Genomic DNA, 20,450 nt, shown 5'->3' with positions numbered 1-20,450 from the left:
GCGCCAGCACATGAGAAAATGCTCTACATCACTAATCATCAGAGAGATGCAGATCAGAGCTATTTTTCTTAAATTCTCTTTTGAATCTCAGGGAAATCATATAGCCCTGGAAAAACTTGATTATATGAAAGTATATTAACTACTTAATTTTATATGTCAGACATCCCTTTGGGAATATAATTTAAAAATGACATTTGAAACGAGATACATATTAAATCTAAGGATCAAATTTTTAACACTAAAATAATGAGTCTTCATGTCCTTTCGTGTCATATGTGAAGTTGTTTTCAGTAGAACCTACCTTAAAACGAGTCAATATTATGTCATTTCCAAAACATAAAAAATGAAGTTGGAAATAAAAACACGCATTAGGATTACTTGACTCTTCAGATTTTGATGCTTTATGAGATTACACCTACTGATATTCTAGAAAGGGGCTAGAGCGATAGCACAGTGGGTAGAGCATTTGCCTTGCACGCAGCCGACCCGAATTTGATTCCTCCGTCCCTCTCATAGAGCCAAAAACGGTACCAACAAGTCTCACAATGGAGACGTTACTGGTGCCCGCTTGAGCAAATCAATGAACAAAGGGAGGACAGTGCAACAGTGCCATGACAAAATATTTTTTACTTTTAATAGTATTCACAATTAGAACTTTGATAAATACAGCTGATTTATAAATGATATGTTCTGGGTTATCATAAAGTTAACCAGAAGAGAATTTATTTTTCACTAATTTATCTGCACTTGATCACTTAACATCCCATTACTCATTGATTTGCTCAAGCAGGTGCCAGTAATGTCTCCATTCATCCCTGTCACGTGCTAGAGTAGCCCAATGTCCTCTGCTTACTCCAGGAACACTAAGAGCCTCAAACCGTTTCTTCAGGGTCTTGATGAAGAAGTCTGACCATCTCGTAGGTGGGCGGCTATGTGATCTTTTGATGTCCCGTGGAATCCAGCTGGTAATGGCTCTAGTCCAGCGGTAGTCTCCAAATCGCATTATGTGTCCAGCCCATCTGATTTTCGATGCCTTGGCAAATGAGACAGCATCCCTGATTCTGGATTGTCCATGAGGTCGGAACTTCCGATTCCTTCTCTCACTTGAGTGACGCATGGTACTCCAATCATAGCTCTTTCGAATTCTCCTTGGGAGACCTGAATAGCGTTCTCATCCTGTTTTCAGAGGGCCCAGGTTTCTGAGGCGTATGTTAATGCAAGAAGAATGGTAGAGTTGAAGAGATGTGCCTTGAGCCAGAGGTCTTCCATCCTCTTAACAACTTCTGCAATACTCTTGAAGGCATTCCAAGCCACTCTCTTCCTCCTGCGCAGCTCAGGTGCCAGGTTGTTCATTTCACCGAAACTCTTCAGTGCCAATCTGGAGTGCATCATGTGACAACTATAATGGGAAAGAATGGGAGTGAAGATAGACGGTCGGCAACTATGCCATCTCTGCTTCGCTTATGACATCGTTCTAATAACACCAAACTTGAACCAAGTGGCACTAATGCTGGCCAACTTTGACCATAAGTGTGGAAAGGTCAGACTGCAGCTGAATCCACGATAATGTTCATGAGAAACAGACTCATTCCTGATGCTCCATTTGCTCTCAATAGAACGAACATCCCTGAATGCAACAGTTATGTGTACCTAGGTTGAGAACTCAATTTATCTACAGATCTTATATTTGTGAGTTCAATTATAGGGATCAAGAAAATTTTATTAAGTACAATAACTTTCTTTTGCACTCTTAAAGAGTTCTCCTTTGTCTGGAATTGTGTGACTAAATCTCCACTTGCGTAACCACAGCTTATCCTTAGCTATAAAGCTTCTTTTTAATTCTCTATTCCTAAAATATATCTTGAATAAATTCTATGTTTATTCTGAGGCTGTTATAAGGAACAGAAGCATCTTGTTTTGCCTTCTATAGAAGAAGTTGTCACTGGTATTATAACTGCTTATCTATTTGCATTTATTCCACTCAGATTTTGTATTGATTTTAATTTGAATTGCACTTTGTGCTTAGATGTATCAGATTGTAAAAATGCTTAAAATTTTCAGTTTTTATTTGACTGTAGTTGAGGTAATGGTCACGATCACGATCACGATCATCTTGTTGTTTGTTGATTGCCTCGAGCAGGCACCAGTAACGTCTTCTTTGTCCTAGCTCTGAAGATTTTTAAAAGTGCCATATTCAAGGCTCTTTCAGGGTTAGAAGAATGAGACCCATCATTGTTACTGGTATTTGGCATATTGGATATGTCACAGAGAGTTTGCTAGACTCTGCCATGTGGGCAGGTTACATTCGGTAGCCTGCTAGGTTGTCCAAAGTAAGAATGAGATAGTAAGATGTCGCTTCCAGCACTTTCGGGAGCTGGGTTTTATAGTCTCTGCATCTTGGCCGTTGATGGAATTACACAGCGCTGGGGGTCATTTGGTGGGTGTGATCCCTGCCTACTGGAAGATCGAGGATCTGGGTGGAGAATACTCAGCCTCGATCCGAGCAGGCTTGGAGATCTCAGCCCGGGGACCTGCATGCCTTTCTTCCTCTGCTGGTACCTTCATGCATGTGGTGACTGGTCTCAGCATGGTTGTGGCTGGTTCTGGAGGTCTTTGGCTGCTGCAGCTCTGCTCGGAGCAGGGAGGGAAACTCAACCCGCCCCGCCCCCCGCCAAGGGACCCCGGCGAGGACAGCCAGGCACGGGGGCAGGAGACTCTGAGGTAATGTTACATAAAATTAATGTTTAAGCTTCCAGTATAAAATTTTATGTTACCTCCACTATCATCAAAGTGCCAGAGACCTTCTACAACCATTCCTTTGTTTCTTCTATTTTTTACATTTGCTTTTTATATCCCTTTACAATAGTTCGAATATTATTGGCATACAGTTTCAGTGCAGTTACTCCATTCCTACCATCAATGTCAACATCTCTCCACTTTTTCCTAAGGTCCCTTCCTTCCCTAATTATCACCTTTACGTCACATTCCTATTGAACATATCTTAGGTAGCCTAGGTTTTGCTTCCATACAGATCACCTACAAGCATGAGAAAATGCTCAATTTGGAGCGATAGCACAGCGGTAGGGCATTTGCCTTGCACGCAGCCAACATGGCCGACCCGAGTTCGATTCCTCCACCCCTGTCAGAGAGCCTGGCAAGCTACCGAGAGTATCTCGCCTGCATGGCAGAGCCTGGCAAGCTCCCGGTGACGTATTCGATATGCCAGACACAGTAACAACAAAGTCTCCAATGGAGACGTTACTGGGCCCGCTCGAGCAAATCGACGATCAACGGGAGGGCCTTTATCCTTTATCACTAATCATTGTGGAAATTCACATAAAACAAAATGAGATATCACCTAACCTGCATGAAAAGGATTGGAAGCTAGTATTGACAAGATGTGAAGAACCAAGGACTGATGCATTCTGTTTTGTTTTGTTTTGTTTTGTTTTTTGCTTTTTGGGTCACACCCAGCAGTGCACAGGGGTTATTCCTGCATCATGCACTCAGGAATTACTCTTGGCAGTGCTCAGGGAACCATATGGGATGCTGTGAATCAAACCCTGCAGGCCGCGTGCAAGGCAAACAACCTACCCACTCCAGCTCCAACTGAAGCATTCTTGTGGGAAGGTGAATGGGTTTAATCACCATTAGAAATTACATTACTTAGAAAACTAAAAATAAAATTTAGGGTAGCTCTACCCCATTCTCCATATCCAGGAGGGAGTCAGGTTAGACTTCAGAGATACTGTAATATATACAGATGCCAGCATTCAGTTAATCCCACTCCAACATTTGCAGGTTGACAAATCAGTTGGTCAACCAGAATGAGCAAATCATTTGAGAAAAAAATGATGTCACGGTCACGGTCAAGGTCCTCCCATTGTTCATTGATTTGCTCAAGCAGGCCCAGTAACGTCTCAATCTTGAGACTTGTTGTTACTGAGTTTGGCATATCGAATATGTCACGGGTAGCTTGCCAGGCTCTGCCGTGTGGGTGAGATATTCTCGATAGCTTGCCGGGCTCTCTGAGAGGGGCGGAGGAATAGAACTTGGGTCGGCCATATTGGCTGCATGCAAGGCAAACGCCCTACCGCTGTGCTATTGCTCCAGTCCCAACTTATAATATTGTTTATAAAACATGTTAAATGGATTAAGATAATGGTTTGTCTCAGTTATCTCCTGCTTACCCACTTCCAATATGCAGACAATATAATGGGATGAAGATAATCATAATTTTGTTCTTTTATTTACTTGCTAGCTTAGTTTTTTCAGGCTTATCCTTTATGGGTATTCTCTTCTACTTCTGAAAATGTTACAATGGTATTGATTTCTAATTGTTCAATTTAGTTATAAAAACATAATATTTATAAGAACAAATTGCAAAAGTAAACACATATACTATTACCACTAATTTCACATCTTTCTAATGCAAAAATGTTTTAAAATATGTAACACTTTCCAGATATTGATGTTATAGAGATAATTATCACTTAATCACTTAATCCCCTTTATTCATCAATTTACTCGAGCAGGTGCCAGTAACGTCTCCATTCATCCCGGTTGCGTGCTAGCGTAGCCCAATGGTATCTGTTCATTCTAGGAACATGCAAAGCCTCAAACCGATCATTCAGGGTCTTGACGAAGAAGTCTGACCATCTTGTAGGTGGGCGTCCACGTGATCTTTTGATATCCCGTGGAATCCAATCAGTAATGGCTCTAGTCCAGCGATTGTCTGTAAACCTCATTACGTGTCCAGCCCATCTGATTTTTGATGCCTTGGCAAATGAGACAGAGTCCCTGATTCTGGAGCGTTGACGAAGATCAGAACTCGGGATTCTATCTCTCATTTCAGTGAATTGTGATATTCCAAGCATAGCTCTTTCGATTCCTCTTTGAGAGACCCGAATAGTGTTCTCATCCTGTTTTCATAGGGCCCAGGTCCCTGAGGCATATGTTAATGCAGGAAGAACAGTGGAATCGAAGAAGTGTGCTCGTAGCTGGAGGTTCTTTATCCTCTTAGTTATTTCTTCAACGCTCTTGAAGGCATTCCAAGCCGCTCTCTTCCTCCTGCGCAACTCAGGTTTCAAGTCATTCATCATGTTGATTTCTCGACCTAGGTACACATAGCTGTTGCATTCGTAGATGTTGGTTCCGTTGAGAGCGAATGGAGCGTCAGGAACAAGGCTGTTTCTCATAAACATTGTCTTCGTAAGATTCAGCTGTAGTCCGACCTTTCCACATTCACAGTCAAAGTCGTTCAGCATTTGTGCCGCTTGGCTGATGTTTGGTGTTATTAGAACGATGTCATCAGCAAAGCGGAGGGGGTGTAGTTGCCGACTATCTATCTTCACTCCCATGCTTTCCCATTCCAGTCGTCGCATGATGTTCTCGAGGATGGCACTGAAGAGTTTTGGTGAAATGGTATCACCCTGCCGAACCCCTCTCTTGACACAGATGATTACTTCTTTGTAGAATGGTGAGATCCTGGTAGTGAATCCGCAATAGAGCTCACGAAGGATCCTGATGTATTGAGTTTGTATGCCCTGATTGGCTAGGGCTTCCATGACCGCTTCCATCTCAACAGAATCAAAGGCCTTCTTTGAATCAATGAACGTTAAACAGAGCGGCATCTTGAACTCCCGAGAAACCTCAATGAGCTTAGTAATCATGTGGATATGGTCGATGGTACTGAATCCTTTTCGGAATCCGACTTGTTCACATGGTTGTCCTTCATCTAGTATTCTGCTAATCCTTTTCAGGATGACTCTAGTGAACAGTTTGTAGATGACAGACAATAGGCAGATTGGGCGATAGTTGCCAATATCGTGGATGTCTCCCTTCTTGTATAGTAGTACAGTCCTGCTGGTTTTCCATTGGGATGGAAACTTGCATTCAGACAGGTAGCATGTGAAGAGCCGAGCCAGTGTATTGATGAGTTCTGATGGTAAGTTCTTCAGGTGTTCAGGTCTGATCTTGTCTGGGCCAGGTGCTCTTTGTTTCTTTACCGAAGAGATGGCATGTTGGATTTCAGAAGGGAGAACATTGGGAACGACATATCCATCATGTGGAATGTGGTATGTGGGCAAGTGGACGTGGCTATTAAAGAGATCTGAGTAGAAGTCATCAATAATCTTCTCCATTGCCCTTCTGGAAGATCTGATAGATTCATCATGATGTCCGAGGGCAGTCATCTTGGTCTTGTAGTTGGGGAAGGACAGGCGGGCATTACGAATGCCTTTCCCAGCTTCTGCCGCATCTACCAGCACTGCTGTTCTCCTGTTTTTGAGGTCATCCTTGATGGCTTCTCTACATTGTTTTGCCAGCTTGGAGGTCCGCTTGTGGTTGCCTGAGGCATGTGCCAAACTACGTTGGCGAATAAGTTCAAGAGTGTTCGAAGAAAGGCATTTTTTTTGTAGTTATCTCTCTTTGGCATTCCTCGCACAATCACGGAGGTGCTAAATCATTCAATGGTATTCCTCATCAATGTTGTCAATGACGGCATCTTTCCATGTTGCCGCAGCAGAGCCAAAGAGCTCCCAGTTGGTGGTCGATCTGGGAGTCCTCTTCTTAAAATTTGCATTCTTTTCTCCTCTTTCTTTGAGGTAAAATTTTGCACGAAGGAGATGGTGGTCTGATCCTGTTTGGAATTTTGGGACAACAGCAACATCGGTTAGGCAAAACCACCGATTGAATAAGATGTGGTCTTTTTCATTGTGGAACCGTCCACCGGGAGACTCCCATGTCCAAGGTTTAGATTCAGCCTTTTGGAACTGTGAGTTACCATGGAATGTCTTGGTTGACATGATGAACTCAGACAGCCTGTCACCCTGTTCGTTCCATTCTAGGCCATGGGTCCCGATGTGGAGTTCATCAGCTGATCTTCTTGGTCCTATCTTGGCATTAAAATCACCGACAATGATCTTGTAGAAGGTGTGATCTTCTTTATAGAACTTCTCCAGCTACATCTAGAACTTCTCAATTTCTCTTTCACCATAACTGGATGTTGGTGCATATACAACAAAGATAGAAACTGCCGGTAGTGAGCCACATCTATTCAAGTGTAATCATCCGATTCGGGTTGTTAGGCATTCGAATGAATTAATGCCCACCGCTAAGTTTGTGTTGACAAGGATACCGACACCACCAACGCCTCTTTTATCACATGTTCCAAGGAACAGTTCTTCTCCAGTGTCGAAAACAGCGTGATGTGATTGATGTCTTCTCGTTTCGGTCAGACCAATGATGTCGTACTTGATCTTTCGCACTTGTACCATCAGGTCCTTAATGGATGCAGCAGATGCCAGCGTACCAGCATTAAAAGTACAGACAATCATTTTTGTCTTTCTTCATTTTGGCAGCCTATTTCTGCCTTGGGATTTTATCAACCTCTCCTTTTACATCCTTCTTGACTCTGCCGTATCAGGGTCAGGGGAATGAGATCCATTTTTTAGTGGATTTGTCATATCAATTTGGTCTATTTGGCATAGACCACGGATAATTGGCCAGGCTCTGCCATGCTGGCGGGATATTTAAAGGTATCCTGAAAACTTAGAGAAAAGTGGAGAGTGGCCCCAGTATGACCTTGGCTGGGGCCTGGAGGTCTTCAGCTGTTGGGCCCTGGCGAGTACAGTCAGGCACAGGGTAGGAGACTCTGCCTTGTGCTCTCCCGGGAGCTTGTTGTGATAATCTCTGGATCCTGGCCATTGTTGGGGTTACACGGCAGTTGGTGGGTATAACTGTCTAGCTACTGACAGGTCCAGTCCCAAACCGTGCAGGCTTGGAGATCTCATCCCCGGGTCCCACACACCTGGGTTCCTCTGCCAGTTCTTTTATGTGTGAGGCTCATCCAAGTGTGTGGAGAGTGGTCCAAGTATGGCCTTGGCTGGGGCCTGGAGGTCTTCAGCTGTTGGGCCCTGGCGAGGACAGTCAGGCACAGGGTAGGGGACTCTGCCTTGTGCTCTCCTGGGAGCTTGTTGTGATAATCTCTGGATCCTGGCCGTTGTTGGGGTTACACGATAATTATATTTTAAAATAAATAAGTTGCAGGGCCAAGAACTTAGCTCAGTGGCAGGGAACTTACCTTGCATGTGTGAGGCCCTGGGTTCAATTCCAAGAATTGTAAAACAAAACTAAATAGAAACAACAATTTAAAAATGTGTTAACAATGCCACCTTCACATGAGTCTGAATCCAATTTAATTCCTTAAATCTCTATTACAAACACCACACCTCGTGTATTATCTCATAAAGATAGCCCTCCCTGCTATGCTATTAGTCCAGCCTCTGACAAAACATTTATTCTGAAAACTTTTTTGCACAAATGCATGAAAAAATAATGCTCCACAGAACTTATAACTAAAAATCAATGTACATAAATTATACTTTAAAAGTCTTAAAGTTAAAATATATGATTTTAAAGTTCTTATAAGCATAATAAATGAAAATATTGGAGAGATATCTTCTATAAGTTAGACTGATCCAATCATCAATGAAATAGAGAAGTAATTGATTGTCTCTCTGATCTCTTAAAAGCATGGATCAGGGATTCACAATGAAAGATACAGCAAAGTCATCTGAGAATTACAACTTTACACAACTCAGTTTTAGAAATATAGTTAGAGTGAAATACCACAGTGAATAATTATTGCCCAGTGATATTTTTGTATACATTTATTTTTCATGTTTTTTCCTTAAATTTCTTGGCATTAAGCTGTAGAATTCCATCCATGGGGAAGGTTTTGGGTCAACTCCTACATTCAATCCACAAAATAAGAAACAGACAGAACATAACTGATTGTTTCCAGATTTGAAACGCATAAAATGAGTCCCTTTAACATAAAAAGTAAACTGGAAATGCTGATACTTATTATTTGTTTTAGAGTGCGTACAAAGTAATTTTTTTTACTGTAGAAGTGAATGTAATTTACCCTCCTGGCCAAAAATTAATTTAGTTCAAATAAATCAATATTTAGTCCAAAAGCAATGTATTACACAATTCAATTCTTCTGAGCCTGCTTATTTTCATTTTCCCTGAAATTCTTTCTTCCTTATGATTTATAAGGCCTTTAGATGATCATGGTAGGTGACTGAGAAAATCACACTTAACTATTGCCACAGAAACAGCAGTAAAGCATTTTGTGAGAGAACTGCTCAATGCTTGTTGCCTCCTTCTCAGCTAGACTCAGTTCTTGACTAAAAGCTATCTTATTTGGGTATTTGAGCATGTATCTCTCTCCGATTCCATAGGGGAGTAGCTGGGCTGTCCTTGTTCACCATGTCCACCTGCATTTCGTTAGGAAACTGCTTTCACATGCCACACCACAAAAGCCCCACAATGATCTAACTCCATTCAGACACTGGCGTGACTGGGCTGGGTTTTTTCCCCCTTCAGCTCTTGTATCACTAAGAATCTGGCAGCCAGTTCCGTCCTGACAGAGTTTACAGCATACAGTGGTGGATTCTTATCCATAGAGCATCTGTTTTAAGAATTAACAAAAGCAGTGTCAAGACAGCAAGGTAAGTGCTGTTTTAACTATAGCACTGGGGCTGCTGACTGTTTGGGACAGTGTTTATTGTAACAGGAACAAAATAAAATTCCAGAACAACTTTCCCAATTGTTCACCAGTAAATCTACAGTTTTGTGCAGTTACTTTCAAACTTTGCTTAACTTGCGTTTTTCTGATTCATGGATTTGAGATAGAAATTTTACAGTATTGCTTGGCAAAGGAACTTACAAAAATTTTAAGGTGGATCATTGTTTGAACTAAAGACAATAAAAATATGGCAATTAAGATATGTCATTTTATTGTTAGTTATGTGCCAGTATTGTTACAACTTAAGTTTATAACATATGAAAAACATTACTCCATCATAAAAATATTTTGCAATTGTATATTTAAATTATTGTTTAAATTTATAGTAAATATGTTATGCTGCTATAAAATGTTATTTAAGGGAATTAGACAATCTTATGATTACTTATTTCTATTTTGCTAATTTTAAGTAATTGTTTCTTTAGGGTGTTTCTTAAGGAAAAGAATTTATAGAAATTCTGGGAATATAACTTATTTTTTAAAAAGTATTTCCTCCGTAGTCATGGGTATTTATTTATTTGAAACAAAATTAGGATGAAAGCAAAGTTTACTCTTGTTTCTCAATGGAGACATTATTTGTTTACATACACTTTTGAATGCAGAGCCTTCTTTTTATGGTGCAAAGAAATTGTAAAAGCATGTTTTTCATTACTGTTCAATACTCACTTTATAGTTACCATGAGTATTTTGGTGTGTACTCAAACTAAGGCAAAACTTACTGATGAAACTAGACAAATATTTATGATATTAACATACTGTAGGCTATAGAGAATCCTTGTTATTACATTAGCACCATGAAATTATTTCAAGAAGTCCCTGTCTACTAAATTAAATTAATCCATCATAATCTAGGTGATAATTTACTTAGAATCTGATTATGTTACAATAACTATCAAAGTATATCTAAAAACATTTTTGGCTGTTTCTTCTGCTAAAATAAAGTGCCTTTTAATTTCTAGTTAAAATTTCTGATATAAAAACACTACTCAGCCCAAAATATCTACCTCCAAAATCTTGTACCAAATATCATAGAAATATGCAATATTTAATGGTTTTATTGGAATGTGGGACCTGCTTTACACTCATTTCCCCACCAGGGTTACCAATTACTCCATCAAAATTGTTCATTTTACTGAAGTGTAATACTTATGTTTTATTTTCTCTTTCATAAATTGCTGATTCTGTATTTCTTCCAAGAAATTGGAATATGCTTTATAACATATTTTTTATTGAACACATTTAAAATCACTAATAAAAATAATTTTGGTATATATCTATTCTATTATTCTTACTACTTGGCTTCTAATGCCAATATTTAAAACATATTTTTGTCAATATCTACCTCTCTTCCACTTCCATTCTGTGCAAGCAATATAATCCAGCTAAGTGAATCATGCTTCTAAATTTAGGCATGAATAAGGCAGAGAACTTCTGAGCTAACGGAAAAAGAGGTCAACTTCAATTTAATACTAATAAAATAATATCTTTCTCTACCAGTTGGATCTTTAGGTTTAAAACTTTTAGTGTTTGTGACAAATAAGTACATTGTAATGTACTCAAAATAATGAAACATTAAACAAAAGCTAAAGCAATATCATTTAACCATTCCTTTACTAAAATTTCTCTTCCCCTTCTTTAGAATGGACAATAAACAGATGCTGTTAAAGGAATCTGTCTCTTTCTCAGACACACACACACACTCTCACACACACACATTCACACACACACTCACACACACATTCACACACACACTTACACACACACAGTCCCAGCTTTCTTCCAGGCCAAACAGAACAAAAATCATTTTAATGATACTGAATAGTATGGTAGAGTGTACTGTTTATAATAGTCCTCATGTCTTCTTGTTCATATATTTGGATTTTGATAGGTGATCTGAACTAGGATTCTTAGAGGGTGGTTCAGAAACCTCTTGCAGGGTAGCATGTAAGACTTTGACAAACAATTAAGTCTGACTTGCCCATAAGGGGGCACATTTAAAAGCAATTAATCTTGAAACACAAATTGCAAAGCTATATAATTATTTTTGTATTCAAATTGAAAATGTTATCACTATTAAACATACTATAGAGCTCTGTAATGATCTTGCACATCTCTGTGTGCATTAAAAATTACAAAAAGAATTTTCTTTTTGTAAAAAGTATGATATGATATTTTAAAATACTTGATAAAAGTATGATATTTTAAAATACTTTGTTTCCATTTTATATAGGATTCAAAAAATGCTCAAAACAAGTATAGGTGTGCTTACTCTACTTTTGGCACTGATAAGTGGTGCCAGCAGCCATTATTATGAGGATTACTATGCTGTCCCCTTGTCCATTTATGGGCAATCATCACCAGACTGTGCGCCAGAATGTGAATGCCCTTTCAACTACCCAACAGCCATGTATTGTGATAACCTGAAATTAAAAAGTGTGCCAATGGTGCCTCCGGGAATCAAGTATCTTTACCTAAGGAATAATCAGATTGACCACATTGAAGAAAAAGCCTTTGAAAATGTAACTGATCTTCAATGGCTTATTCTAGACAATAACCGTCTAGAAAATTCCAAGATAAAAGGTAAAGTTTTCTCTAAACTGAAGCAACTGAAGAAGCTTCACATAAATTACAACAATCTGACAGAGTCTGTGAGCCCACTTCCCAAATCACTGGAGGACCTGCAGCTTACTCATAACAAGATCACCAAGCTCGGCTCCTTTGAGGGATTAGTAAACCTGACCTTAGTCCACCTTCAACACAACCAACTGAAAGAAGATGCTGTTTCAGCAGCACTCAAAGGGCTGAAGTCACTTGAGTACCTTGACTTGAGCTTCAATCAGATGGCAAAACTACCTTCAGGTCTCCCAGTATCCATCCTAACTCTCTATTTAGACAACAATAAGATCAGCAACATCCCTGATGAATATTTCAAGCGATTTAATGGGCTGCAGTATCTTCGTTTGTCTCATAATGAACTGGCTGATGGTGGAGTACCTGGAAATACTTTCAATGTGTCATCACTGCTAGAGTTGGATCTCTCATATAACAAGCTTAAAAATATACCATCTGTTAATGAAAACCTGGAAAACTATTACTTAGAGGTCAATGAAATTGAAAGTAAGTAACACTGTGCCTATGATTGATCTTTCCACCAATTTTAAATGTAATTTGTACAAAACAATGTCTCCACTTGACTTAGTTTTAAAACATGAATGAAAAATGTCAACCAAATATTCCTGCTATATAAATAAAGAGAAGTTAAGAATTCTAATTCAGTGATATATCCAACATATGAAGTGTTCAGAAAAGAAACAATTATGATTTAAAATATAAGCGTTAATCTATTCACATTTAATACTCTGTGCAAAACAAACCTGCCATGTTATTTGCACTCTTCATAACTTCAGTTGGTGTGCTTCATTTACTTATTGGCAAACCTAGCTAAGGGAGAAGATTGGAAGAGGAACACATTTAAGGAGATTGAAGTATTACTCTTCCCTATCTGTACAGCAGTCCTTGTATTCTCATACTATTCTCTTATTTCTTTACTTGAAACTCAATATATTACTCTGCTATTGTGGCCTTGACTTATTTCTATAATCTATGTTATAGTAGCATACATGGTTGTTCACATTGGTCCCATAAGGACTAGGAGAAAAAGTAAAGGAGGGAAGCTACATGATTAGAATTTGAAAGTTTTAAAAAATAGCATTAGGGGCTGGAGCAGTAGCACAGCGAGTAAGGCGTTTGCCTTGTGCGCAGCCAACATGGCCAACACAGGTTCAATTCCCAGCATCCCATATGGTCCTCTGAGCACCACCAGGAGTAATTCCTGAGTGCATGAGCCAGGAGTAACCCCTGAGCATCGCCGGGTGTGACCCAAAAAGCAAAAAAAAAAAAAAAGCATTAGAGAATGCCCTTTCTTTTCCACACCACTCTATTTTCTCTTTGTTTTTTTTTTTTTTTCAAATCCTGCCTTCCTTTCTCTGACTGCTTATTTTACTTTTTTGCCTTATCTTCTGGATGGGTGTTTGATTTGATTCACTTGAACTCTTTCTATATTCATTTTTCTTTTCTCTGCTTGTCTTCTGGGACATTTTGCTTTCTTTTTTTTTTCTTTTTGGATCACAACCGGTGATTCATAGGGGTTACTCCTGGCTCTGCACTCAGGAATTACTTCTGGTGGTGTTCTGGGAACCACATGGGATGCTGAGAATCGAACCTCGGTCGGCCATGTCCAAGGCAAACGTCCTACCTGCTGTGCTGTTGCTCCAGCCCCCCTGGGACATTTTTTTTTCAATTTAAATAAAAGAAAAATTGATATTCACCATTCTTTAAGTCATTTAATAGAGCTTTTCAATAAAGAAACTTATTAGTCATGGATAAGACATCTTAAAGGAACAATTAAATGGGAAATACTGATTTGTACACAAAGCAATTATATCTGCACAATAATCTATTGAACTTGAATGTCTTTATGTTATGAAAATTGGTTCCTGTGCCATGTTGGATAAGGACATTGATATCTCTAACAGACAAAAGATGACATGCCTTGTAAACATGATACTTGTAGCTTTGAAGCTATTTACATTACTTCTAGTATGGCTGGAACATTCTCGTGATGGAGATCTTGAATCCCAACTCTGAAATGTTACAATATATTTTTATGTCTGAAAAATTTATTCATCATATCATGTAACACACAGTAAATTATTAGAACTGAACCATTACTATTGGTTTTAGAAGAAAATTCATTATTTGGAAGTGCATGTTTCTATACTATAAACATTTGTGCTTAGAAGAAAGGACACTCAGGTCAAAATGAAATTTTGTTAATACAATTTAAGATGATTGAGGACTCAAATTATTCACAGTGTGTAAGAGGTTAGTCACTAGAGCACTTTGTCTCAAACAAGATGAGGAGGGATACGTATCAGGATCCTTTCAATATATAAGACCATGTCTGACACTATAAATTAAGCAATGTAGCCAGTGGGAGAGAGATGGGAAAAAAATAACAGGGTATGACAAGCTGAGATGAAAAGCATAGTGTCTAGAACATCTAATTTTTTAAAAATTCTATTTTAGTCACAATGATTTTCAATATGAATAATTGTAGTGTTTCATGCTACCCAGAGTATCTTGCCCACGCGGCAAAGCCTGGCAAGCTACCCGTAATGTATTTGATATGCCAAACACAGTAACAAGTCTCACAATGTTACTGGGCCTGCTTGAGCAAAATCAATGAACAATGGGAGGGCAGTGACAGTGACATGTATACAGTGTTCTAGAACCTCACCCTCCAACAGTGTGTCTTGCTTTGCTCAACCACAGCTCCCGTGTCACCTTCTGTCCCTCTCCTCCAACTCCCATCCTATCCTACTGTGATAAACTCACTTTGGTAGCTCAGGTCACAGAGTCTGTTTCCTTTTGCATTTGTTATTTCCTTACTAAAGTTTTTTTTTTTAATAATCCACTTTAGAGAAAGAGATCATTCGGTATCTGTAACTCTCCTTCTGACTTAGTTCACTCAACGTTGTATTCTCCACATCTCTTCACATGGCTGCAAAATGCATGATTTTATCTTTTCTTAGGGCTGAGTAGTTTTCCATCAAGTATATACATATCATAGTTTCATGTTTGTTTCTAGATCTTGGCTATTGTAATGACTGCTTCACTGTAAATAGTAATGCAGATGTATTTTTGGAATAGAGTTTTGGGCCTTTGGGATAAATGTCAAGAAGTAGAATTCGTGGGTCATATGGAAAATTAATTCTCAGTTTGATTCCTATACCCCTCTCAGAGAGCCTGGCAAGAAACGGAGAGTATCTCACCCGCACTGCAAAGCCTGTCAAGCTACCCGTTACTTATTCAACATGTCAAACACAGTAACAAGTGTCACAATGGAGATGTTACTGGCCCACTTGAGTAAATTGATGAACAATGGGAGGACAGTGCTACAGTGCTATAGTCTTTTAAGAATAGTCCATAATGGTTTTTATAAAGATTGAACCAAACGATATTCTCACTAGCAATTGAGGAGGGTATGATTACCCTACATCTGGCCAACTATGGTTGTTTTAGTTCTTTCTAGGGAATGCCAGTCTCTCTAGTAATGGGTGAAATCTCACTCTTCTTATTTGAATTTATCTGATAAGTGATGCAGAGCATTTTAAATATACCTCTTGATCATCTGCTTGTCTTCTTTGAGGAAGTTTCAGTTCATCTCTTGTCAATTTTTAATGAGATCGATTAATTTTGTTTCTAGGTTTTACAAATGCTTAAGATCTCTTTGATATCAATGTGAAACTTTAAGCATTAATGTTCTCACAAAGCTTCCTAATTCAGAACAGTATATAAAACAAAAGTTGGAAGAGTACTAATAATATTTAATATTTAGCTGGAGCGATAGCACAGCGGGTAGGGCGTTCGCCTTGCAAGCGGCCAACATGGCCGACCCGAGTTCGATTCCTCCGCCCCTCTCGGAGAGCCCGGCAAGCTACCGAGAGTATTCGATATGCCAGACACAGTAACAACAAAGTCTCCAATGGAGACGTTACTGGGCCCGCTCGAGCAAATCGACGATCAACGGGAGGGCCTTTACCTTTACCTTATTTAGCTCCTATTATATGCTAGCACTAGTATGAAATGTCTACATACTAAAGTAATTTAATATCTATATAAAACTCAGTGACAGACTTATTTCTAACAAGAAGATCAATTTCATGTTCCAAAGCTCTTCAGTCATTAAATAGAAGAAAAAGAAAACTATATAGTCCTATAGAAGTATAAAATTTATATAGGGTTGAGCTCACATTATTCTTGTTATTCCACACTTTCTCAGAGAAAGAGTAAAATACCTAGAATGTGATTCTTAAGTCTTTTACAATGGTATATTAGAGTAAAAGTATGTAGAGTCTTTAGATTTTCAATAGATTGCTGTTAATTAGAATTTGACACTGTCACTGTCACCCCGTTTTTCGATTTTCTCAAGCGGGTCCAGTAACGTCTCCATTGTGAGACTTTGTTGTTACTGTGTTCGGCATATCGAATATGTCATGGGGAGCTTGCCAGGCTTCGCCGTGCTGGTCAAGATACTCTCAGTAGCTTGCCTGCTCTGTGAGAGGGGCGGAGAAATCGAACGCTGGTCAGCTGAGCTGGCCAAGGGCAAGGCAAACGCCCTACCCGCTGTGCTATCATTCCAGCCCAAACTTAGAACCATGTCTGTCACATTGATTTGCTCAAGTGGGCCCAGTAATGTCTCCATCGTGAGACTTGTTGTTACTGTGTTTCGCATATTGAATACGTCTCTGGTAGCTTGCCAGGCTTTGCCATGCGGGCGACATACTCTTGGTAGCTTGCTGGGCTCTCCGAGAGGGGTGGAGGAATCGAACTTAGCTCGGCCATGTTGGGCGCTTGCAAGACAAACGCTCTACCCGATGTGCTATCACTCCAGCCCAACTAGAATTTGAGAGGAGAGAAAATTAAATTTTAAAAAATAACTAATAAAATAAGAATTTATTTTAATGTGAAATAAGATTAACAAATAGAGTTTATATGTATAAAAGGTAAAGGTAAAGGCCCTCCCGTTGATCATCGATTTGCTCGAGTGGGCCCAGTAACGTCTCCATTGGAGACTTTGTTGTTACTGTGTCTGGCATATCGAATACTCTCGGTAGCTTGCCAGGCTCTCCGAGAGGGGCGGAGGAATCGAACTCGGGTCAGCCATGTTGACCGCTTGTAAGGCGAACGCCCTACCCGCTGTGCTATCGCTCCAGCCCTATATGTATACATTCAAAGATTTTTTTTCAATCTAATAATGACCATAGTTCTATTTAAAACTAAACAGTTGCTCATTGTGGGCTGCGGTAGTGAATTTTCGTGATTTGTTTCTTTTCTTGGAACTTTGGATTATTGTCATGGTGATTCTTAATCACTTCCACATTAAAGTGAAAATCCAAGATGATTAATATTGGTGAGATTATCCACACAATAACACCAATGTTTCATTTGGTCTGCATTGCACTGATGCACTGTTCTCCCCTTGTTCATTGATTTGTTTGAGTGGGCACCAGTAACGTCTCCATTGTGAGACTTGTTGTTACTATTTTTGGCATTTCGAATACACCACGGGGAGCTTTCCAGGTTCTACTGTGTGGACAGGGATACTTTTGGTAGCTTACCGGGCTCTCCGAGAGAGACAGAGGAATTGAAACCGGGTCAGCTGTTTGCAAGGCCAATGCCCTACCCTCTGTGCTACCGCTTCAGCCCTTCATTTCATCATGATAGAATAATTGTTTAAAATAAATCTTAAGTAATATACTTATTAAATATTATCCTAAAATCTAATGTTTCTCAAAGAAAAAATTAAAATAAAGTTGGTGCTTTGAATATTCCATTGACTATTCTAATATATCCCAATGGTTATTTGTTAAGCATTACTGAGTAATTTGCTATCTGGTATCCTGATATATTTTTCTTTTTTTGTTTCAAATTCAATCATGTATACTGAATAGTGACTTTTTAATAGGAATATGTCATGGATTTAAAGAGTTTTTCATGATTGCTTTAAACCTGTGTACTAACACAGAATGATTAAAATTTTTCATTCTTAAATTTTCAGAGTTTGATACGAAGAGCTTCTGTAAGATATTGGGTCCAGTATCCTTCTCCAAAATCAAGCATTTGCGTTTGGATGGTAATCGCCTCACTCAAAGCAGTCTGCCACCTGATATGTATGAATGTCTACGTATGGCAAATGAAATCACCATTTATTAATCTTCATTACTCCCAATTAAATGGAATGGTATTCCTGAAGTAACATTTAATGGTTATGTTCACCTTTATGACAAGTTATCATTTTACTCATTTATTGTTCTTATTTTTGTTACCATGAAATGGAAATTTTGAGTAAATCACTTTGTGCAAATTTTGCATTTTTGGAAAAAAATAGAAAAGATGAAAGACAGGCCTGTTTCATCACAAACACAGATGCATGCATCCATGTCATTGACATAGATAACAAGTAATGCTCTTAGTTGTAAACTTAATGTTTTCTGCATCTTTCACTCTCAAATGAATGCAAAGTCCTTTCGTTATTTTGAAGACACCAAATTACTTTATAATTTCCAAATCTAAAGTCAAAAAACACAGACTACATACATCACATAGTAACTCCCTTGAACCAAGTGATCTTAAAGTACATTTAGATTAAGTTTAAATAAACAGATGATGTATTTGAAATCAATAATCTTGCAAAAATACCAGATAATATTTATGAAGTCACATACTTAAAGCAGTGTTTAAATATTAATAACTTTTATAGTTACCTAGTTAAATTTTTCTAGAACTATTTTTCACTCTAACTACATGTGGATGTTTCCTTTTTATTATTTGCATGTCATGTTTAAGAAACTAGTTGCAAAATAAAACAGTGAATGCAATTATTGTGCTTGACTACTTGTGAAATTCTTATCATATACAAAACTACACAAAGCAATATATTAAAATTCAAAATTCTCTGGCCCGTAAAATAGTGTGCTATTGTTAATATAGAGTATCTCACTAGATAATAAATGCTTCTAGCAGATGCTTACAGTTTTAAAATATGTCTTAAAAATAAGTACTTAAATTTCACAATTTCCTTGAATGTCAGCCTTATTCACATTCCTGTTGGTTTTACTGAATATAAATATAATTGTCTGTTAACAATAAAGGAATTGTAATGTCTCAGTAGTAGCTACTAGATTATTAAACAAAAATTTTAAATGAATCCCTCAGTTAAAAATGTTGCATTCAGACCAGAGAGATTGCTCAATGGTTTAAGCCCACGCTTTTATGCTGGAGGCCCAGGTTTGATCCGCAGAAACTCAGTTTCCAACCACCATTGAGAGTTACTCCCTAGATCAGATAGGAGTAGTCTTAGATCAAAACCAATGACCACACAATCAATCAAACGAAAAGAAAGAAAATGTTGAAATAATGCCAAGGATTCTGAATATGAGACTTTAGAAGATCAATGTATATTGAAACTCACCAATTTGAAATATAAAATTAAATATTATGAAGTAATAATAATTAAAGTTTTTCACTTATGGAAATTTATTATTCCATACAATGGGAAATAGTAGGTAATATAAATTAGAAAATAAGCTTCTACTTTTTTTTTACAATAAATCACGCAGTTGGAGCCAAAATTAGTAGTACTGTCCTGTAGCACTGTCCTCCCATTGTTCATTTATTTGCTCAAGCAGCCACCAGTAACATCTCCATTGTGAGACTTGATTTTACTGTTTTTGGCATACTGAATATGTCACGGGTAGCTTGCCAGGCTTTGCCGTGCAGGTGGAATACTCTTAGTAGCTACGCTCTGACCCTACATACACTATGTGAGTACATAAAGAGTTTCAAAAGAAGGTATATCTTTATAATGTTTAAACAGAGTATTTTTAGTGACTCTATCTTATTGTAAAATTCTCTGCCATCAAGAATCATCATTATGGGGCTGGAGAGATAGCAGAGTGAGTAGGGCGTTTGCCTTGCACGCAGTCAACCTGGGTTCGATTCCCAGCATCCCATATGGTCCCTTGAGCACCGCCAGAAGTAATTCCTGAGTGCAGAGCCAGGAGTAACCCCTGTGCATTGCCAGGTGTGACCCAAAAAGAAAAAAAAAAGAATCATCATTAGGACTAAATTCCCTGGCAGATGTGTTTCTGTACATTTCAAAAAAAAAAATGTTGTGTACTTCTAAATTTTCCTCACTTTTCTACATAAAAGTACATATTTTTAACAGGGACCACACTGAAATATTATTTTTGCTTTGCAGCTAAAATCTATTTTTTCACAATAATCTGTT

The 20,450-nt window shown here is 38.4% G+C and overlaps 1 protein-coding gene across 1 annotated transcript; it reads left to right on the top strand.

The window, feature by feature from the left end:
* Nucleotides 1–9,360: 9,360 nt before the first annotated feature.
* LUM (lumican) lies at nt 9,361–19,038 on the top strand. Its single transcript, XM_056117070.1, has 3 exons — nt 9,361–9,518; nt 11,826–12,712; nt 18,219–19,038. Exons 2-3 carry the CDS (start codon nt 11,836–11,838, stop codon nt 18,371–18,373), a joined length of 1,032 nt encoding a protein of 343 aa, XP_055973045.1. The 5' UTR covers nt 9,361–9,518; nt 11,826–11,835; the 3' UTR covers nt 18,374–19,038.
* Nucleotides 19,039–20,450: the final 1,412 nt, after the last annotated feature.

This window comes from Sorex fumeus, unplaced genomic scaffold (assembly GCF_029834395.1).
Source record: "Sorex fumeus unplaced genomic scaffold, SorFum_2.1 ptg000003l, whole genome shotgun sequence".
Classification (NCBI taxonomy): domain Eukaryota; kingdom Metazoa; phylum Chordata; class Mammalia; order Eulipotyphla; family Soricidae; genus Sorex; species Sorex fumeus.
Note: the sequence above shows the minus strand (reverse complement) of the source record. Positions and strands in the feature narration are given on the sequence as shown.

Coding starts and splice junctions, on each gene's coding strand:
- LUM (XM_056117070.1), top strand. CDS start 11,836: ATGCTCAAAACAAGTATAGGTGTGCTTACTCTACTTTTGGCACTGATA. Junction 12,713..18,218: donor AGAGGTCAATGAAATTGAAA/GTAAGTAACACT, acceptor TTAAATTTTCAG/AGTTTGATACGAAGAGCTTC.